The sequence below is a fragment of the Netta rufina genome, assembly GCF_964035555.1.
Source record: "Netta rufina genome assembly, chromosome: 24".
In the NCBI taxonomy this organism is placed as follows: domain Eukaryota; kingdom Metazoa; phylum Chordata; class Aves; order Anseriformes; family Anatidae; genus Netta; species Netta rufina.
In genome coordinates, this window is record NC_140148.1 from 1,865,839 (window position 1) to 1,888,434 (window position 22,596).

At 51.4% G+C, this 22,596-nt stretch overlaps 2 protein-coding genes across 3 annotated transcripts in view; both read right to left on the minus strand.

Moving 5' to 3' along the window:
* Positions 1-4,552, minus strand: part of FBXL20 (F-box and leucine rich repeat protein 20) — a 33,476-nt gene extending 28,924 nt beyond the window's left edge. Inside the window, 1 exon segment of the mRNA XM_084300919.1 lies at positions 4,475-4,552. Within this exon segment, the coding sequence (XP_084157045.1) occupies positions 4,475-4,516 (42 nt within the window). The 5' untranslated portion in view covers positions 4,517-4,552.
* A 696-nt stretch (positions 4,553-5,248) lies between these two features.
* Positions 5,249-22,287, minus strand: MED1 (mediator complex subunit 1). 2 transcript variants are annotated; one of them, XM_084300918.1, is made up of 18 exons: positions 22,113-22,287; positions 20,392-20,498; positions 19,767-19,845; positions 19,272-19,326; positions 19,011-19,143; positions 18,234-18,262; positions 17,779-17,850; positions 17,407-17,481; positions 16,740-16,813; positions 16,293-16,382; positions 15,475-15,586; positions 15,059-15,183; positions 14,707-14,825; positions 13,368-13,569; positions 13,081-13,176; positions 12,869-12,974; positions 11,341-11,481; positions 5,249-11,163 (listed from the first exon to the last, which is right to left on the minus strand). In XM_084300918.1, the coding sequence occupies exons 1-18, from the start codon at positions 22,138-22,140 to the stop codon at positions 8,232-8,234; spliced, it is 4,575 nt and encodes a 1,524-aa protein (XP_084157044.1). In that variant the 5' UTR covers positions 22,141-22,287; the 3' UTR covers positions 5,249-8,231. The 2 variants fall into 2 exon arrangements, with proteins under 2 accessions (XP_084157044.1, XP_084157043.1); XM_084300917.1 differs by having other exon boundaries at positions 5,249-11,481.
* Between the last annotated feature and the right edge of the window lie 309 nt (positions 22,288-22,596).

The window sequence follows — 22,596 nt, forward strand, 5'->3', positions numbered from 1 at the left end:
AGGGGAGCTGGGCAGTGAGGAGCGGATGGGGCACGGGGAGCGCAGCCTGGCTGGCACCTGCACCCAGGAACGGGGTTAAAATAATGAATGGCCTTTTTTTTTCTTGAATTGGCAGTGCTGGGAGCACGAGAGCGATGAAAGAATCGGTGAAGCCTGACAGAAACCCACCCCAGAGCTGCCTGCTCTGCTGCACAGCCCCGGCACAGCAGCAGAGCGGCTGGCGAGGGCACTGCACCCGGAGGGCAAAACCCCAAATCAGGTAACGCAGCACAGTTGACAACCCGGGGGACGTCTGGGGCCAAAAAAAAAACATTTCAGAGGATGTACCACGTGCTACACCCTGTGATTGTACAGCTACAGGCTGCTGCCAGGTACCAGGAGGGTTGCATCCACGCGCTTTTTGCTCATCTGGGTCGTTCTCCAGCCCAAGCCCCGGCTCCAGGACGGCTTCCCACAAACAAAGCAGCCCACAACTGCACCCAAAAGCTCTTGGGGTTTCGGTGCAGGGCTGGAAGGCACCACCCGGAGCCCCCCGGGGGCATTCCAGAGGCAGAGGCTCGTGGTTCATCGTCCTCGTCCCTCCCAGGAGTTGTCTCACACCCAAGAGCTGCAGAGGTCAAAGGCGGCTGGCATCTCGTTTTAAATAGGTGGCAAAAACAGCAAGAGGCAAAAATACCCCGTACGCCGTCATCAGATGTGGTTCTGGGCGTCGCTTTTTTTTTTTCCAAGCTCCATTAAAAACCTCAGCATCCTACAAGTGGTCAGCTGGGTATTTTACGACCTATTACATAGATTTGATTTAAAACGATGCTACTTTCTCACACACACCCTCGAAAGCTTTAAATATAGACGGCTGACCATAAAAAAAAAAAACAAAAAACAAAAAACATCCAAGAGCAACAAAGGAGGGTATAAATACGACAAAGACTTCCTGGCTGTGCAGGGACGTAGCCATGGCCATGAACCACGCCATAAGACAGCCAGGATCCCTGTTTATTTTTTCCTGTGGCCACTTCAGCAGCTTCTTTTAGCAGGTCGGCAGCCTGCTAGAAATACCTTCCGAATGGATTTTTCTTTTAGAGCCACGCGTGAATATCCCAGGCTCCAAGCGAGCCCTCCAGCTCCCCATGGACGTACCCAAGCTCGGCCTGACTCGAACACCGATTTGATAAACAAATTTGCTCAGCCAGCGCCCTGGCTGCTCTGTGTTTGTGGCCAGGAGCTCGTTGAGTGCTGGCTTTGTCACCTCCGAGATGGGGACAGACCCGACACGAGCGCTCAGACGGAGCCAAGGACGGTGCCGGGGTGCAGAAGGAGGGCAGGGGGTGCCCCCGATGGCCCCACAGCCCGGCTGGATGGGGCCCGACGCCACCGCCTTGGCTCTCGTCTCGGGGTGACTCAGGCGGAACCCACGGGGAGGGAACCTGGCAGCCAAAATAGTAATTACCTGCCCTGTGCAGGCCCCAATTAACAGCGGCGCCCACAACGAAGCGAGGCAAAGCCCCGCACGCCGGCCAGCCCTGCTCCTGATGGGCACGGCGCGGGTCAACACCTCTCCTGGGGGGGCCCCGGGGGCTTCGTGTGCTCTGGGGCCATCAGGAAGCCCCCCAAAATGAGGCTGTGCCCCCCACAAACAAGGCCAGGACCCCTCACCTGCAGACCAGACCTGGGTCCGGTGCTCCTCACTGCCCCGGTGTCAGCGCACAGCCGGGGAGGAAAGGCAGGAGGGGGCATTTCTGCCTCTTTTCTGCCAAAAACTCGACGCTTCCACTCCTGCCCGAGCTGCCAGTGGCTCCTGGCAGAGGAAGCAGCAGGAGGAGGACACGGGGACACGGGGACACAGCGGGCAGCAGCTCCCACAGCCCCCACGCCGCCTCTCGCGGGTGGCGCAGGCTGAGGCCAGGCTCACCTAATCCCCCTCCCAGAGCTGCTGCTCCGCCTAATTACGGCCTGGCCACGCTAATTACAGCAGGGACAACGTGCTGCTGGCCAGCACAGGGCCGAGACGGGCAGGGAGCCCGAATCCTGCCCCCACTTCACCAAAGGATGCAAGGTTCCCAAAACGCCTTCCCCAGCACCAGCCCCTTTTGTGGTCGTGGCCATTCCCGAACACAGCTCGGGGAGCACAGGGGAGAAACTCTGAGCACCCAGGACCCCCCCACAGCCCCCTCCTCAAACCCCATGCTCCTGCCTGATCCCACAGCCTGCCCCGAGGGTTTTGAGCTCAACCAACCCGCCTTTGGGTGCCAAAGCCCTGGGCTGGAGCACGGGGCTCAGCCGCAGGTGAGCGGTCGCCGTTTCCCTCTCCTCATCTCAGCTTCCGCACAACTTGGCGGACAGGAACAATTTCGCAGGCTTCTGCCCCAAAAAGTCCCCGTCTCCAGGAGCGCTGGCTTAAAACAGAAAGCGAGCCATAAGGTAACACCGAAATAAAACAACAAAACAGGGACGGGGAGCGAACGCGAGCCTGGAAAAACCCGGGCATCAGCTCTGCACCCCCCAAAAACACAGCTCTGTGCTCGGGCACCCCGCCAGGTACCTGCCGAAACCAAACGGGGCCGATTCGAGCATCCCCCCCAGCAGGGATTCCTCTTCTTTTCTGCCATAAAAGCGGGAGGCAAAGAGTTACCCGCTGCCCTGCCCGGGTCCCTGTGTTTACACAACCTCGTGGGCTTGAAATAACAAAGCCCTGACCCAGCGCAGGAGCAGCCCTGCATCGGGAACAAAGGCGGCCCCAAAAAGGAGCTGCCTCGCGCCGCCGAAACAGGGAAAAGGGAAATTGGAAATTGGGAAAGGGAATTGGGGGTAACCGAGGTTATAGGGCTCGGGTTTGGGGCATTCCCTGGTCCCGTTCTGCTCCCAGCTCACCTCATCCCACCCAGGAGATGACCCAGGAACGAGGCAGGTTGCTGGGGGGGGGTTGTCGGAGCTGCCTGGCGTTCAGCACCCGGAACCCCAAGAGAAAAACGCTCCAAAAGCACGGAATCGATGCACTTGGCCTGCAACGGGGTTTGCCCACCCCTCAGCCACATCCCCGGTGTTTATTCCTGATTTTCCTCCGCCCCACAAAGAGCTCAAATTGGCTCCTGCTAACGGGAGGTTTGGGCGTCTAAAAAGCAAGGATCCCTCCGTGCTTCGGGTGCTGGCAGCCCCCCAGGGAGCCCCGTTTTGTAGGGAGCATCACCCCCGACCACGCACGGGTCCCCCCCGTGCTGAGCAGCTCTCGGCTTTAGGGAACCGAGCAACCCCAAAAAGCCCTCCCCAAAAAGCTGCGCCCTAAGCCAAGGGCACAGGGATGAATGGGGGGGGTGGGGGGGGGCTCATTTGGGACAGGCTCCTGTGGGGCTGGGCAGGAGGGGAGCTCAGAGGGAGCAGAGCAGAAATCCCCCCCCCCCCAGCAAGCTGACCTCCAGAAGCGCAGCCCCTGCCCCCTCACCCTAATTTACTGGGAAATTTTTTGGGGTGAAATCCTCACCCAGGCCACTCGGGAGCAGATTTGGGAACCCGGCAGGGGCAGCTCAGGCCCCTGTTCCCCATCCTGGGGGGGTCCAACCGGCCTCCCCCCAGCACACCGGGCACTACCGGGGCCTGGAGGCTGAGCCCCCCCCCCCGGGCAGAGCCTCCCCAGAGGCCTCCACCCCAAGAACCCCCCCCCCGGAGCACCGGGTCCCGTCTCGGCTTGTCTGGCTGTGGCCACGTCCCCTTCAAAAAACAAACCCGTTTTTGAGGGAATAAACCAGCATTTGGCTTTTCAGGCCTAAATGTGGAAAAACCACGAGCTCGAGGCTGGGGGCTCGCGGGGGGGGGGGGGGGGGAAGCAGGGGAGGGGGTCGGGGCTGCACCAAACCCCACAGCCCAAACGCGGGGCCTCGTCCCTGGAGGGGGGGGGGGGGGGGGGGGGGGACGGAACAAAAAACCCAAAAAAAACCCACGAGGGGGGTCTCGGGGAGGGGGGGGGTTGGGATCAATTCACCCCCCGAGCCGGTACCGGAGCGCCGCTTCCCAGCTGACCACAAAGCGGGGGGGGGGGCACAGAACCCCCCCGAGCCATAAAACCAACCACCCCCAAACCACGACCCCCCCAAATCCCCCCCCCCAGCACCCGCACAGCCCCAGGGAGGGGTTTGGGGGGGGGTTGGGGGGGGGCAGAGCCCGGCCTGGCCGCGGACAAAGGGCCCGGAGGCCGCACAGGGCCCGGGGCTCCCAAGCGCCCCCCCCCCGCGCCGCTCAGGGACCCGGGAACGACAAAATCACCCCCCAGGGACCCCCCCCAAAATCCTCCCCCCCCCCCAAATCCTCCCCCTCCTCGTCCTCCCCCCTCCCCTTTCCCCTTTCCCTCCCCACCCCCCCCCCATTACCCTCTACCCCCCCCCCTCCCGGTGACCGATGTGTGAGGGGGGGGGGCCCACAGGACACCCCCCCCCCCCCTCAATGCCCCCCCCATCCAGTGCCCCCCCCCCCCTCGAGGCCTCACCTCGAAGCGGCTCCGGGTGACCCCGTTCATCTCCCGCCGCATGGCGGGGCCGGGGGCTTGAAGGGGGGGGGGGGGGGGGGTGAGGGGAGGATGGTACCGGGAGGGGGGGGGGTCCCGGGGGGGGGGGTCCCGGTGCCTCGCGGCCTCCGCCCGCCGCGGCGCCTCCTCCGGCCAACTTCGACCCAAAACAAAAACACCACCTGCCAGCAACGCGCCCGCTCATTGGTCGCCGAGGAGCGGCGGGGGGGGGGGGGGGGGGCACGCTGCGGCGGGGACGCCCCGGGAGGGGAACGGATCCGGGGCCCCCCCCCCCCCCCCCACGCTTCTCCCCCAAAATCTCCCCTCCCTCCCCCTCCCCGCGCCCACCTACCCCGCAGGCCGCCGCGCCCATTTCGCCGCCGCCCCGGGGATTTTCGGGGGGCTTCGGGCCCCCCCCTCCCTTCCTCCGGTACCGGGGGGGGGTCCCTCGGGGCGCCTCCTGCCCCCCCCCCCCCCCCAAACCGGGGCTGCCCCGAGGGGGCTGCGGGGGGGGCTGCGAGGGGGGCGCGGCCCCCGCCCCGCCACTCCCTTCCGGGTGAGGCAGCGCCGGCCAATCGGTAATCGCGCCGCGGTGACGTCATTACCGCGGGAAAATCCCGCGTGGCTGCCGCCGAGCGCCCCGAGCCGAGGCCGCTGGGGGAGAGGGGAGCGATCAAGGGGGGCCCGGCCGGAGCCCCACGAGCAAAAGAGCCCCAAAAAAAACGCTTTTAATCGCCCCGTAACGCCCGCTGCAGCTGAGAGTAAAAGGTTTGGCTTTTATTCTGTTTACACGTTTATCTTTCCAATACTGAAAGATGTAAAATATCGTCGAGAATAAGCAAAAATAGTTTAAAAATAAAACATTTGTAGGAGACCAAAGCGTTTACACACGAAACGTCTGTGTAGGGAGGGGTGTACCTCATCTCGCACCGCGGTAGAAGCAGCATGCAGCTGGCGCCTGGCTCTGGTCTCTCTGTCTCTCTCTCTCTTTCTCTCACACGATACAAAACAGAGGGCATACAAAGGGGTAGGGTACAGTGCATCAAAACGGATCCAACAGCTTTCAGCCTGCTACGACCACAGTTCGGGCCCTGGTTTCTCTCGTAGCGCTCGGTGTCACGGAGGCTGAGAGAGGAGGAGACTTGGTTCCCTGGACTTCTGTGGGTGTCCGCGCCGCCCCCCTTTCGCAGGAGACATTTAGAGTAGTGAACTTTGGTCTTGGGCAAGCAGAGAAGGAAACGTGTTCAGCTCTTCCCTTCCAAACACATTTCTGTGTCAGTTCTGAAGCTGAACAGTATTTCCTTTTAACTTTTACTGCGTTTCACATTGGTAAAACATTACTCCGATCAACAAGTCCAGCACACTCCTCCGTGAACTCCCCAGCCCTGATTCGACTTTTAAGGGCCTTGTTTGAAGGCTCTTTACACCTTCACGCAGCCCTGAACAGATCAGAGAACTTCTTTCAGACAAACAAACAAAGAAAGTAACTTACAAAATGAGAGGGGCAGAATGAAAACAGCTGACAACCTGCTGGAGCCTGAGCAGGTTTTACTTCCCCGGTGCAGCCGCGGTAGCAGGGTCTCAAGATAAAGCCATCTGGTGCTGCATTCCTTACATCCTCTTCAGAGACACCCCGCAGTCATACGAGGCTGATGCTGCGTAAGATAACGTCATTTGCTCCGGGTTTAGGCTTTATTCACTACTTTTCTATCATCTCAGCACGTAAAGGTAGGAGCACTGGGGAGGGGGAAGCTACGGTATGCAGACCACAAGGAGCAAAGGATGACGGTTGGAAAATACAAGGGCAGCTCTCTGGAGTTCAGGGTGGCTTTAGGAAATTCAGGGCTCCTGCACCCTACAGGAGCCTGGGAATGAAGCTGAAGGCAGGAGGAAGTGGTGAAAACCCCCTGCAATTAACTGAGTAGTTGCCACCCTACTGAAAAGACATCTACCTTGCTATGGCTTTGAACTGAGCCAGAAAATAAACTGCTTGCCTGGAATATCACTGGGGTCAGACCGTAAGCAGGACTGGAAATCTCTGTGTTTAAAAGAAGCTTAAATCCTTGACATGGTTTCAGGCTGCATCCCCAAGCGCGAAGTCTAATCTCCTTCCCACAGGTGAAATCCTGGCCTCCAAGAGTCAACGCCAAAATCCAGGGGGAGCAGGATTCTGCCAGTACAAAATTCGAATGGAGAACTCGCGATTTCCCACGTTTCTTCTTCAGCAAATCACATTTAACTGCTTTTAAAAATAAAACACTCTCCTGAGTCTCTTTTCCTTTCAAGGACCACAAGATAAGACCACAGAGGATGCCTGAGTCACGCTCTTAATTCCAGCCAAAAGGGGGAAATCCATCACTTAAGGAAACCACTGCTTCTGCTGCAATTGTTATCCAGATGAACCAGTTAGGGTCTGCTTTTCCAGCAGTGTAAGTGCTAACACGAGGAAGTGACTGACTCACAGTGCTAGGCTAACACCTCCCAGAGAGAGAAGGGAATACTTGTGTGCATTACCAGAATTACTATTTGAGAAGTGTGCTGCAAGTTAAAAGAAAAAAAAAAAAAAAAAGAAAAAAAGAAAGAAACCTTAAGCGCTTCAGCAACAGAAACAGCTTGAGAAAACAAGGCCTGTTTTTAACCACGAACACACACGAGCTGTTCTATCGACAGTAACGGAGCATTTGCTGCAGATAGATTAAGCACAGCTCTAAAGTTTGCAGGACTGAGGCTCGTGTGCGGCTTACAGTCTCTCTCTTTACAAATGCAGCATCGGGGGTCCTGGGGACGTTCTGTTTGCTTGGTTTACAAGGAAGCAGTGCTCAGATTAAGACAGTGGAGTTCCTTTTCAATTTAGATTTGCTCCAATGCACGCCAGAATTGTACCGGCTTCACCATAGCTACAGTGGCTGCATGTGTGCAGAGCTTTCCGAATCCACAGGCTCTACCCAAATTCTCGAGTCCCTTTGGGCTCCATCATACAATTAAAATGGAGATCGCATGAAAACAAGCAGCATAATGCATTCAGATATGGACATAAATAAATAGCTAAAATGAAAGGGAAGTAAGAAATTCGACAGCATTCCTTCATCACTTCGACCTGGAATAAAAAGCCAACAGCCCTCACCGTGGCTGACTGCAGCCCACGCCAGAGGAAGACAAAGTTCCTCAGCACTGCTCTGAATCAGGCCACGAATGAAGAAATGCCACAGAAATAAAAAGAACTAAAAAGCACTTTTTTTTTTTTTTTCCTTTCCTCCAACCACCCTTTTTAAAAAGAGTAAAACCCAACCCTAAATCGTGCCTTAAAATAATTAGCTTAAAACTTCCTAAAAGCAAAACCAACTCTGTCTGAGCGGGAAGAGGGGCAGAGGAACTCAGATTCTCCCAGAATAGCCTATGTTTGTTTGCACCAGTTTGAGGACTGCTCCCACGCTTACACGCACACTTCGCTTTATGCCCATTACCTCTAATGGGCCTATTAATACTTATAAATTAAGAATGAGTGTAAGTGTCCGTAGGATGAAGGCCACAGTCAGGAACCTGGCTTGCAGAATGAGCTGCTGGCACTCACACGTTCTGTGTGAACTTTGGAGATCCTTGGAAATACTTTTTTTTTTTTTTCTCTTATAACACCTCATCGACATCAGCGTGGCAGGTTTGCAACGAATGGTTCCTTCCTTTCCATCTCTAGAACCTGCAGGTCCTGCGTACTTGGTATCTTTCAAAGACACTCAGGAAATTAATTGCCAATTAGAGCAACATCCATGAGATCATCGTCTTCTTCCCCGATCAAAAACTCAGGGCTAGCCCGGGATGGTCGCTCAGCCGAGAGCATAGCACTGCTGGCCATGGAGAGAGACTGGTCAGCTGAAATCGGGGATTTGGACCAGCTCTCTGGCTTGATGCTGTGAGATTTCTTCTTGTCTCTTTCTTTGTCCCGATCCCGGTCCCTGTCCCGGTCTTTGTCTTTCACTTTTTTCTTCTCTTTTTTGTGCTTCTTGTGTTTTTCTGAGCTATATTCAGGCAGTGGCCTAATGCCGTCGTCAGAGCTGGGGCTGTTCTGATAGGATTTCTCTGCTATGGAAGAGCCCGACTCGCTCTCACTGTCTATGTTTTGGGGAGTGTATGCTGGTGACTTACTGTGGCTGGGAGAGCAGCGTTCGTGTTTTGGAGTAGATCCACTGATTAGAGGGGATCCGTAGCTTTTGGAAGAAGCCATCTGAGGCCTTAAGCTATCCCCCCCTCCTTCCCCAGGTTTCTGCAGAGTTACTTTGGCTTTAATACTAGGGGAACCACCATCATGCTTGCTGATGATAATTTTGGCCACTCCAGTGCTTCCGACGTTTTTGGAATCTGAATTCTTCTTGGAAGAGTCAACAGATCCTCCGGAAACAGAGACTTTAGATTTCTCTTTGTCACTCTTCTCGCGTTTGCCCTGGAACTCCCCCCCAGACATGTTGTGTTTGGAGGACATAGTATGGCTTGAGGAATTGGAACTTGGCCCCATTTGTCCATCCATCGGGTCATCTCCACCAGGCCCGCTAGTGACAACCCCGTGCTTAAGTTTGTCTATGACTGCAGTCAGAGATGGCTTCTTGTTTCTGCTAGGAGACTTGCCTTTGGAACTTCCATGCTGGTTTTGAGATGAAGACATGGAAGACCCGCTAGATGAAAAGGAAGATGAAGATGCCGTGGAAGAATTCGATGAAGGAGGCGGCTTTTGTGACATGGACCCAGAGGATCCCATTCCTGAAGACGATTTCATACTCGAGCTCGATCCAGTCCCAGACATATGAGAGCCTCCAGAACCTGAACTGATAGGTGACTTCGCCTTCGATGACGGGGGAGTACCTGGAACAGGTTTCATGGGAGAAGCAAGCTTGTCAGAACCTCCGGAAGGTCGAGAATGAGATGGCGAGATGTTTGGTTTACTCATGGAAGGGTTCATAAGCGACGATGGCTTTCCTTGAGGTTTCATCTTGGTGCTTCCAGACCCGCTGCTGAGGCCGTGCTTGGTGATGGGGGAGGACCCAGGCTTTCCCACCGACTGCGTCGAGCTTTTGGACTGACCTGAACTTGAGCCACCTTGGCTTGAGTAGAGGCTGCTGCTCATCTTTGAGCCCGAAGACCCTTCGGATTTGCTGCTTTTCATTTTGCCTGAGGTTGAAGAGGAGGAGGAAGAGGAGGAGGAGGAAGAATGGCTATGATGGCTTTTGCTGCTGGAGGAGGTGACAGAGCCACTACTGCTATACTGGCCGTGAGAAGACGGTTTGCCAACAGTCACTGTTCCTTTTGGGATCTGAATTGTGATTTTTGGAATAGGAGGAGTAGCCACACCGGGAGGAGTCTGAGATCTGCCTGAACTGCCAGGAGATTTGGACCCACCAGTGCTCGCTGGTGGCGTGAAAGGCCTGTTTGACGAGCTGTGAGATGGAGACTTCCCGTCTGTCTCCTGCTTCTTTCGCTTCGGGAGCTTCTCTTTGCTTTTGCCGTCACTGGATGGCGTCCGGCTGCGCTTCCCCGGCTTCCCATCTATTCCAGGACCTGCCAGGTTACCTCCAGAACCGTTGCCTTCCTTTACCCGTTTCTGAGACTTCTCTTTTCCTAAATCCCCTGTATTCAGTAAGGGGCTCTGACCTCCACTGTGGTGCTCCATGATGTCAGAGGACCCCAGTGCTTTGCTTGCAGCTGCAATAATACTAAAATCTACTGTATCCGACTGATTGCTTCCCTTAAATTTATTTTCCCCCCCATCGCCCCCTAATACTTGTACCCCCAAAGTACTTAGAGCCTGGGATGCATAGCCCTTGAAATCATCCGTGTCTCCACTCTGACTACTCTCATCAAAGTATTCCTCCCCAAAGCCGCTTTGGCTCTGACTGTTCAGCAAGTCAGGATTGAAATCTACCCCGTCTGGAAAAAAATGGTTTGAAGAATCACTGTTGGGGCTCACAGCAGCGTCTGCTATCAGGTCTGCTGGGTCTGTGTACGGGTTCTCGCTATTGTTCGTCTGAAAAACATCGGGGTCAAAGAGGGCACTTTGTGAATGTCCTGAACTAGAAGAGTCTCTCACGGGAGTACCAATGGGCGGGCAGTCCTCATTAGTGGTGGGGAGCTTGGAAGCCTCCTCTGCTATATCCGAGAGGATATCAGTAACATCGGCTCCAATGCTGTCCGAACTAGAGAGTCGAACCATTCTCTGAATACTGGGCTGCGAGTGAGGTATAGGCTGCGGGTATGTAGTAGGAGGAGTGCTGCATTGGCTGGGTGCTGGAGTAATGTGAGGGGTGTCCAGGGTATCTGCAGTCATGTTGACATCAAAAATGGGGTTCTGGGAGTCAACATCCATTGAGAAGAGCTCCCTCTGGAAATCATCCTCAGTCTGATGCTTGGGCTTGTCGGCTGGCATGCGGGATTTTTTTTTCTTTTGCTTATTCCCCCCAGGGCCCATTTCCATTCTGGGAGAGCCAGAGGAAGAGTTCTGCCTTTCGAGAGGGCTGCTCCCATACAGAGTGGAGAAATCCTGAGGAGGATTCTCTTTAAGAAGGTTCATGAGCATGGGGTGGTTCTTGGTGTTGCTTGCTGGTGAGGATACTGGTGGTGGTGTGTGATGGGGAGGGGTTGGACTTGAGCCAATGGTAGACCCCACATTCCCTGTGATCTGCAACAAACTAGTGAGAATAGGGTTCTGAGACACTTTGCTGAAGTCCTCCCCATGGCCCACCGAGTCATGCCTCTCTTTCATGCTTATGCTCATGTTAAACAAAGTAGTGATGGGCCCCCCAGGAAAAGTGTTTGTTGGGGTAGTGGTACCACTCATTGGGTTGCTGCCTGTGGTCATGCCATACCCTGGGCTGCTGGCTGGGGGAAGGTTTTTCTTCACCATGTCTTCTACTGTTTCTGCAATGAGGGACAAGGCTGGTGTGTCTGCTTGAATCGTTTCTGCTTTTCTGCGAATTGCTCTCATGGTCACGGGAATGGACATACATCTGCAAGACACAAGACCAAGGGTTTAGCATGCATCTTGCTGCCCTACAGCAACGCTCACCGACGCAGTTTTAACACCTTCGCCAGACAAAGCAAGCAGTGAGGCTCGTGGGCACAGGAGGGCAACAGGTCCAGCCACTGTAAATGCCTCGCTGCTCTGTTTGTGTTCTTACTTATCCCATCGTGCTTATCCAGCCATGACACAACTGCCTTGCAATCACAAAATGCAGGGATAATTAATCAATCAACTAACTCTAATAATTAATAGCTGACAGATGATAATCTTGTAGTTAAAGCACAGGATGCAGCCTGGGTTGTTACTCGGATTCTACTAGGGAACACCTTTGTCTAAGCTTGGCAAGCCTTACACTTCCTGCAGTCCTGTAAAAATCAATGATACTGTCACATTCTACTCAAGGTCAACTACCCTATAATGTTCTGAAATAAAAATAGCTATTCTCACTCACGAAGTCTATGCTGTGCACTGTTAACATTCTGCTGCGTTCTGCATGCCTCCATGGTGGCTGGGGTGGAGTAACCTTGATAAAAGAGCGGGGTAAATGACAACCTGCAGGGGAGCTCTTTCACATTTTACAAGACTTTGAAAGCAAGCAACCAGAGGAGAAAGCATAAACAGGCAGGCACCTCGGACACACTCCCCAAAATAAGTAGTTACAGTTCAAGGTTTGGAATGGAATTTTCAGTAGGGTGCCAGGTTTGCCTCTCCTCCAAACAACCGCGTGTAAAACTCACTCAGACAGAATGGCTCCAAAAACAACTAGGAAAAATACAACAGACAGTATTCATCCATACAATTCGGAGTGCCCTGAACAGAGGCACGCCACGGTACTCACCGATATGTTCTCAAACATGAAATCTCTCTCTCTCTCTGTTACAGCTCATCAAACAGAAAGGAGTGAACCTGAGAGCCTGGTCCTACAGGCACAGCACCAGACTGACTCAGAAGGTCTGAGCCACCTCTCTGGCTCCGGCACTGGTTGGCTGAGTAACCACAGACGTGCCACGCAGGCTGCCTGCACCTCGGCTCATCCCGGTTACGAAACCAGGATAATGACACCCACTCTTTTGGACAATGCTCTGGATAGAAATCACTTATCCTGATCATTACACAGGAATCCGGGAAATATGGGAAAGCAATTACATTTTAGCTATTCAAGCAATTATTTTAGCTGCTTCTGGGTTACTTTTGGAGCCTGGTTTTGCATTGTCAGTTCTCCTCCTCAAAGCTGAATTTTCTGCAATATAAAAAACTTGGTGGGATGCTATCAAAAGCATTTGCAATTAATTGTACTTGCAGGCTCCTGCATATTGGCTTACAAACATCACTGTAAGCAACACGGAACATTGGAACAGAATCATCCAGCTTACCTTTGAACAACTTTGGCAATGAAATCATCCGTACAGATAAGAGCATCAGACAGCCCTTTGTACAGCTTACAGTTCACATGAGAAGAGTCTTGCACATCCATTACCACTGAAAGAGAGAAGGCATTTAGAAGAGATAAAAATGCTGGTTACAGTGGAAGAAAACCCTGCCGTCCTGCCTCTAAATACACCATGCTTTTAGCGAGTCCACTTACCACACACTAGGGAGTCATTCACAGGGTGCTGAAAGGATACACTGAAACAGGAGTCAGAGAGAGGACAAACTTCAAACTGCAGGATCCCAGGAGAATCTGAAAGACACGGGAACTGTTACATTAGGGAACACATGAGATGAACCAGAGGCGCCAGCTCAACATACCCAGATAGAAGAAAAAAGAAAAAGGGAAGCAGCATGGGCCTTGTTGCTAATTCCTACAGCTGGGAAAATCACCCACAGCTCCTTATTATCCCCACATTATATTCCACTTGATGTCGTACCCACCTTCTTTTAGAACTGTTCGCTTGACACAGCTGCCGATTAGTGTGTTGTATGCCACCTGATGTCTGATCAAATTAAGGATGAGGGGAACCCGTCCAGGGTGCTGGAAGGCGATTTTACTGATCAGTGTTCCTTGGAGGCTTCTTCCATCTGGGAGAGGAGCATCCTTGTTCAGAAAGTAACAGTGCTGCTGTCCTGGAAGAGCCTGACAAACAATTTCTGCTTTACTCCAGCCAGTGCTGGGTACAAGGCGATAACAAGACGTCTAAAGAGGAAAGGGCAGGCTCCAGATTTAAAGGATGCCAAGCCACCTTCCTGGCTGAAAATGACAATGAAGACATCTTCCTTCCATTAAATGACAAACAGACCCCAACAAGCAAGACAGGACTTTGGCTCCTCAGAAGCAGTACTGCCAAACAGCATTAACTGTCCCCCCACTACAACAGCTTCATGTGGCACGGCATCCCTTCTCAGGAAAGAGAAATCATCTGAAGGTAATAGGAGGTCTGTCACTGACTAATTTAACAAGTAGGATTTCTCCCAAGCGATGCAAGTGATTCAGCCACAAATTACAGTCCAAAGAAAGAGGAAAGGACAGAATCTGGCAACGCTCAGTCCAATACTTCTGCTGTCATTACTGCAGCAGCACTTTGACTACAATGGATTTTTCACTACTGAGTCACTTTCCATTTGTTATACGTTTATTTATTTGCACAGAAAATCAATGAAAATTGCAAACATCACAGGTGATTCTGATGTCTTCCCACAAGCCCCATCTAGTCTCTGAAACACTGCTGCAGCTACCTTCAGCATTCTTCTCACCCGCTACCCAAGAACAGCCAACAGACCTTCTGAAGAGCCAACTCACTAAAACACGTGTCAAAATTTAAAGTCATGTACTGAAGGTTTGATCTTGTCATTTCACTTTTATTTAAGCCACCCAGTCCACCTAAAGCTTTCTGGTATACAATTTTAGCTAAAGAGAAAGAAAACAACCCCTGCAACCTCACTGGGTGCGCACACATCAGCATACACACCAGTGTGACCAAACAGCCTTTGCATCTATCTTCCAGATCAGAGAATAGGTCAGATGCACACACAAATAATTCTGTGGGAGCACACGTTATGACAAATCCACATTTAAGACAAAACAGTTTGTTTTCCTAATTACTGTGGTCATGTCTGTATCAGAATTCTAATGACTGGATAGCACAGGCTTTCCCCATGAACAAATGCTGTACCGATTTCCTGTATCCTGCTTGAAAAATACCCAGAACAGATGAAACCCCCCCCACAGTGCTCAACTACAAGCATAATGCCCTGGTTGCAATGACGTACTTACTGCATAGAAGCGCATATTGTGGTTTAATGGTACAGGATCGGCCTCCTTGGACAGTTCAAACTGCGTGATCAACTCATACAAAGGTACAAACGTTGGTGGCGTGTCGAACAGTGGAATACCTGAGGGAAAAAAAAGGCAGATAATGGTAGCACTGGGAGCTGGAAGGTGATGGTGGGCCAGAGGAGTTACCATCTACTGAAATAAACCTCTCTGGTTCTTACCAAAAACAGCACAAAACCTTAAGCAACTTTTATGGCATGCTTTTAAAAATATTTATGGCATGCTTTTAAAAATAGTAGCAATTTTTAAATAAAAACATAGGGAGTGTCCGTCTCACAGATCTGCCACTCACCTGTGCAGCTCTGAAGTTTCTGAATGAAAGCTCGAGACACTGGAATGGGACGTGGGAATTTCAAGAAGAAACAAGCTGGTAAGTCCACACTGTTGGCACTGGTGATTGATGAGAAAGATGGAGTTCTGGAAAATCAAGTTAATACGTGGTCTTTTTAGATGCAGGGCATGATCGTGAGCACCAGCTGTACAATTTGCTGTTTGCTCAGATACAAGCAGTTGTTATACCTTCCTAAAAATTAAAAGACAGTCCTCAAAAGCATGTCACGTGCCCGAAATACCCATTTCTCAGCTTCATATAATGCTATGACATCACACAGTCATCTCCCCCCTCTAACTTCAAAAGAGGGCTGAATATTGAGCTGGCATCTAACGAAGGCCGCTGAGAAAGGCCTGGCCAAAAGGTCCTCTGCTTACCCTTTGCTGTCAACTGGATGAGAGCCCATAATCAGTGGTGCAATTGGAAGTTTGTACATCGCCATGGTTCCCTCGACTGTTACTGACACATTCATACCTAAAGATCGAGGAACTGCAAGAGAAGGCAAGAAAAAACAGGGAACAAGATAAGGTGATGAAGAAACAACACAGCTTTTATGAACTAAATATCAGTACAGTGGAAACACGTTGCTTCCTCTACAAGGACTACAGCCAAACGAGTTAGCTGTGCTACCTAACGCTATTTTTCTTACAAGGTTGATCAATGGCATAATTCCTAAAACATATTTCAAACACATTTGCCAGTCTGTAGTATGTTCTTTACAAAGCAAAACAATAAATAGCTTTGAACAATTTCACCCTTTTCTTTTCCAAGACCAGCCTCAATTTTAACTGGTGCTGGGTTTTGTCATTTTACCAAAAGACAAATATCCATGCACATGCATGAAAAACAATCCTACAGTAAGACAGCAGATGGGAATACCCAAGTTTTCCGATAATAAAATAACTCTCATGTTAACAAAGAGACTCATCCTAAGGACAAAGGCTCTGTCTGCAGACTGCCACTACTGGTAGTAGCCCAATTCAAACTCCAAAACAGCCATGAGGCTCAAGAAGATGGTCAGCTCAGATGGCATTTACTCATGTACTAATTAAACCTGTGTCCTCTGTAGGCAGCCTCTGCTTTCCTTGTACTACAGAGTGGCAGCAGAGGGGAGCCAGACTGCTCCCCTGGACTCCTGCTTTTTTCTCTCCTTCAAGCAGCAGTAGGCCCACAGGAGCTTCCAAAGGCGACCTACCATTGTTCTCATGCAAGATAATGGGGGTTCCAATGCCATCTTCAAATAAATCATAAGGCGAGACATAATACTTGAGATTCATAAGGAGACCTGCAAGAGAGAGGCTGATGAGCAGGGATCCTGATGCCACAGGTTAACCCCATCGTTACTAACCCCTGTAACCACATCGTATTTGCACTGTAACACAGCACATGCTGCACAGAGCTCCTAGAGCACCTTGCAAGAGCTGTTCTCTGCTGCCACAGCCACAATATTACTGCACGGAGCTTTGTGAAGGAAGACTGGCTTTCTGGATCACGTGGGACTTACAAATGTTCAACCACCTCGTCCCTCTTTGATTAGCGTTTTTCTTTATTACCACCAGTTAATTTCAAACTAATGTTAACAAAGGGGACCCGGAACAAAACCAACTTTCTCTTTCCGTTTTTAAGTGTTTGTCCAAGATACCTCCGCTCCTGGGGGTGAGATAGCCAACACTGCCACGAAGAATCTTGTCGAGTGGATTTGCATTGGTGGCTTGCCTGCAAGAGAGGCAATCACAGGTCTGTAACAAGCTAGAGCCGTATCTGAAACCAAAATTCACGTCCTGATGGCAGTCTAAGGTTTTAACTCAATATACACACTGCTCAGTCACAGAAGTAGCTATTCTAAACTTCACAGTGTCATAGGCAAAGCAGAAGCTACTTTTATTCCTATAGTACGGATGGTTTATGTCCTGAATCCACAGCACTAAAAGGTAGTCAGATGTTTCTTCGTTTCTGACTGTAATGTAAAGCAATTGTTACCACTAATCCTAATCATGAACTAATCATGAACTTTTTTGGCCTTCCAAACTTTCCTTCAGTTGAATTCTGTAGTTAGAAAGGACAATGGTAAATTCCAGAAAGCTCTGAGCAAATTTTCTGTCTCTCTTTATCACTCTCCTGCTAGCATAATCCTTCTGTAACATCAGCATAGCATTTTTTTAGCAATAAAGTCACAATATATAGAGATTGATGTGACACTTCATGGATATACGGTTCTTGGCATTATTATAATCAGTCAACCTGATACAAAAATTATCAAGGAAAAAAAAAACAACAAAGAAAAACAGTAACCATACAGATGTTCTTACCAATACATCCCTGCCATTTTTGAGAGATCCAGCTCCAAGGACTGTAGAGCCAAGTACATTTTAGTTTTAAGTTTGCTGGAAAAAAAAAAAAAAAAAAAATTAAAAGGAACCATGCAAAGAAATGCAACTCACAAACTGATGGCTGACAAGCTGCAGCACTTCCTATCAGACGGAGCATTTAGAAATTAACTTTTCCATCTGCATTCCCACTGCTCTGCATTAAATCCTTCCAGCCCACTGTGTTCACATGCAAGCCATAGTGATGAAGTCAGCAGGATCACAGGAACAATGAAAGTTTAAGCACAAAGCTAGAAGCTTGTAGGTTTAGTTGCATATACATGGACATAAATATCATACATATTCTAGACTTACTTGTCTCCTGGCAACTTATACAGGTTCACAAGTCCCCTTAGATGCTTAGAAAATTCATCAAAATTTTTCTCTCTGAAAGTCAGAAGGAGAAAAAGTAACACACATTCAAATTTGCTGCAGATAAGGCTTCGGTTTTAAAAGTTCCATTAATACAAATATCAAGTCACTTCAGAATAGAGTTTTGCTACATGAAAGCTAAGTGATGCCTTCTTCACGTGATCCAGCTTTAACAATTCTGAATGCATCTTGTGCTGTGGCTCCCAAGATGCCAGGCATGGCTGTCAGGATCAGAAACATCTGATCCAAAGCCAGAAAATCCCGTGAGGAAGAGGAGAGACTTTATAGGGAAAGAACAGCTTTGAAATGTTTTGTGTTTCCAGGCGTAAAATAGTATCACATCCATACTGCAAAGAGAAGCCAATCCAAAAATGTAGCAAACAGTTCTTGTTGCTCACCTCAGATGTTGCACCAGTTCTGGACAACTCTGAAAAGGAAAGAACATGCAGCAACATCAATGTCAAACGCAGTTTAAGTCTTTGTGCAGCACAGCAACTGTAAAATATTACAATGGTGAAGTTTTTGAGCATCATCTTTAGATAAGAAGCAACAAAATGCTCACAACTACACGTTGCTATGGTTGTAGTTCTGCTTGTCAACCCCCTTTGGAACAAATACAAGCAATGTTCTTTCTTCTTAAACGATTGATTTGGGATAAGCTTTTAAAATTGTGACCACCAGAGGTTGAGAGCCTGCGATCTTGCATAGATATATTAAAAATGGCCTGTTTTCAGAAGAGCAGCTACACCAACATAAAGAGTGAGTTCAAACTCTCACACCTGTGGAGGAGGGAAGTAAAGCAATTTTCTTTCAGGATTTCAGCCATAACATTCCCCACCTTAGTGCTTTCCACTCACAGATTTAAGTTTTCTAAGATTTGTTTCCCTATCCTTCCTCCAGAAATACAATCCTCAGAAACACACCAAAAACTTCCTCAAATACTTTTTCCAGTTTTAACACTGCTCAAAGAAAAAGAGACCGTGAGTAAAACGCTCTTCGCAGGCTACCCCACGGGGGCTCTGACCCTCCATGAGAACAAGCGAGCAGCAGAGGCACAATGCTTGGTCTGGCAGGACATTCACTGTGATTTTTTTCTCTGCTCAAACAAAAGGGAGACAAAAGTGCAGTTCCAAACCCAAAAAGGTATTACGCTCGTCTTTCTCAGCAATACGTACCACAGGGTTTTCTCCGTGGTGAGCCACCTTGACATCACATAGCAGCCCTGTAGGATCTAACTGGACTTCCACATAGAACATGTCTGAAGTGATGTAACATTCAGTGCCATTTGCACTAAGGTGAGATCCAAGGCTTACATACAAAACAAAACAAAAATTGCTATGAGGTGCACACAAAAACCAATCAAACCAGCAGTGAGATTACGAGGCGTACAGATAAACAGGAAATGCCTTTGCCATAAAACAAAGGAGGAGACGTACCCGTTCTGTCTGGCTATAGACTCCAGGCGATCCGTCATGGCAGGCAGAGAAGACACTGGATGGAGAAAGCACAAAACAAGGCTTAGGGAAAGGATTCAACGTTTTCCCTGGCATGAGACATCAGCATTAAAACAACCCCAGCTCCTCACTCACTCCTGTGTGTGCTCGTACCTTAACACGTGCATCTCTAAGCATTATCTGCACTCAAAACTGGAACGGAACAATTTAAATGGAGGAAAACAAACGTTCTCAGCAGTACAGAGGGAGAACGGATTTCTTCCTCCAGTGGAATTCAGGTAGGGGCAATAAGAATAAAAATAACACAAGCGATCTTGACTGACACTGAGTCACAAGACAGAAGCATGCTGATGGAAACGTGAGCCCCACGAACGCAGCGAGATGTGCAAGCAACGGCCTCGCTTCTGCTCTGTGGAGAATTTCCACCGTATGTCACCGTTAAGCATCTCCCACAGCGCACGCACAGGATGTACCAACCTTTTAATGCCTTCTGCAGAGTCTCCAAGCAGCTCACCAGATGTTGGTGCCCCCCAGAGTTCATCACAACTCGTTTTTCCTACGCCAGGAAGAAGAAAAATGTCCTCTTTATGCGTCACTCAGTGAGGGGGAATTGCTACAATTTTTGTTCAGTCAAGTGAGGTTTATTCAGGTAATTAAAGGCAGATTAGATTTCATCCCAAAATTACACCCTCATTTTGATTCCTGTACGAGAACAGCACCCATTTTGGAAGCAGGTAACAAAGGCAGGCTTGGAATTGATAGTTATTTTTGGAGCAACTTGCTCCTGTGGAACAACAGACTGTAACGACTTTTTAATAGGCATAACCTGAGAGTTGTGTACGAGGAGACAAACAGAGAGGTGAACTTTTACACCACGATAAACGCAGCAGTCCTTCAGGTAGCTCTGCCCTGCCCCCTGCTCCTCCCTACCCTCACCTAGCTAGAAGGGAATCCCATCCCTCCCTGCACGCTGCGGGTGTGAGGACAGCACGCCCCAGCCACGCTGAGCCAAAAGGAAGCCAAGGCTTGACCAAAACGCAAGCACTTTGCAGAAAAAAAATGAACTCCAGCACCCTCCTGCTCGGATCCCAGCCCTTCTCACCATGACTTGACGGACTAGCTTCATGGTTTCTGTCCAGGGTCTGTTCTGGTTGTACTTTGCGTGGAGTCTTTCTAGGAGAGTACTCATCTTGTTCAGCTTCTCCGCTTCTGCAAGACCAACCACGGGGACAACTCAGGAGAGAGGACAGGACAATATCTGCAGGTTTTACAAACAACACAGCCTGGCAGTTGTAATGAGAACACTTCCCACTTTTAAGCTAGGCACGGTTTTAAAAAATATATTTATTGCTATCTTATCCCTGCAACCCAGACTTTAAGGCTAAATAAATGTTATATCACCAGCCATCGAAACCCAGAGGTCCTAAAGAGCCTCAGGGCCTGTTGGAGAAGGGCTCCTCTTTGCACAGCCCCCCTAGAATGACTGGCCCCATCAGGATAAGTTCTGGCACGACAGGAGGACACTGACAGACCGTTTGGGGCTATGACAGCATGGCCTGAAGATGAGGCTTCCACACAGTGAAAAATGGAGAGGTAAAGAAGAGACATTACGCTTAATTCCCGGGATTCCCCCTCACTGATCGCTCTTCCACCTTCTTGTGCAGCGAGGATCTTCACAGACCCTTCCCTCACCAAAAGCCTCGGCCAAGAGAAGCCTTACACAAGAGAACGTGGGCTTTGGTACTACCACAATTAGCTTTTTTCCCTCCTTTGTGCTATTTTTTTTTCCTCCAGTTGCATTTGTAAAGAAAAAAAGACAGACAGACAGCAGACATCAGTGCCAAAATAAACCTTGCCACAGCCACTACTGCCTCCAAGGCAAACACGAGCCTGTGACACGTTAACTGCGACCCTCGGTGTGGAATTCAAAGGCTTCAGCCTCGTTACTGATGCACGCCCGGTTCACAGAGTTGATGCTGGCACCACCAAGTGCGAGGGTCCAGAATAACTGGGTGCTTGTTGAATGTTTTGGGACACTTCGCACACTCCCAGCCACGCTACAAACACAGCCCGGCCGAGGGTGGCTGGGCACCCAGGATCATGTCCAGCTGCCTTCCAAACTCCTCCAGCCAGAGGAGACTCCAGCAGCTCGGGGGAGCCCGGTGGCCACTCGGTCACCCACAGGGTGCCAAAGTGCTTCGGTGTTCAGCCACTGCTGCCTGGGCGTCTGCAGCCTCTCGGCCTGGCTCTGGGCACCCCTGGGACGTGCCTGTCCCTTCCCACCAGGTTCGTGCTCCCAGAGCCCTGCTGGGTTTCAGCTGAGCCGTGCTGAGGCCGCTCCCTTTATTTCATAGGATCACCAGGGCTGGAAAAGCCCCCCAAGGCCATCTGGCCTAAGCACCCCCCTGCCACCACTGTCACCAGAGCCACCCACTCAGCCACGTCCCTAACCCCCAGCTCCAATTTTCCTTAACCCCCCCCAAGGGACAGCAACGCCACCACCTCCTGCCGATCTGCCCCACAGCCTGCCAGCTTCCTGGTGACAATTTCGGGCCGGGATCTCGGGCCCCTCCTGGCCGGGATCTCCGGTCCCTCTCTGACCCCTCCTCTCCCCATTTCCCTCCCCAACAGCCCCAGGAACTATGGGGCGGCCCCAGCCCGGTGCCAGCGGGCCCGTTACCCCTCCGAGCGCTGACAGGGAGCGGTTGGACCCCCCCCCACCCCCTGCCCACCCCCCCCTTCCCCACCCTCAGGCCCCACCGGCGAGGCCGCGGCCTCCCCTCAGCGCCTCCCCCCCCTCCGCGGCCCGGCGGCACTACTCACCCTCGGCACCGCCCGGCGCCGCCTTCATGGCGAGGGAGAGGTTAGGGGCGGCCCGAGGAGGGGCCGCGGCGCCGGTGTCGCCTGAGGAAGGGCCGGGGGGAGGCCCCCGACGCCCCCGAGGCCGCCGGGGCCGCTCCGCGCCCGCCTCACACGGCGCCGGCCGCCGCCATCTCCCGGCCGCGCCGCCTCTCGCGAGACTCCGCGAGAGTCTCGCGACAACGCCGAGTCTCGCGAGAGGTGGGGAGGGCGTGCGGAGCTGGCGGCGGCGGCGGCCTAAGGGAGGGGGGAGTCCGGGCGCAGGCCCCGCCCCCCGCGGTCCAACCCGCCGCGCGCTGATTGGCCGCCGCTTCGTGTCGTCAGCAGAGGGGCGGGGCGTTACCTCCCTCCGTCCCCCGCTCCTCGTCGAAACTCTCGCGAGAGCCCGCGGCGCGCGCGCGCCCCGCTCCTCCCTCTCCTTTCCCCTCCCCTCCCCTCCCGGAAATCT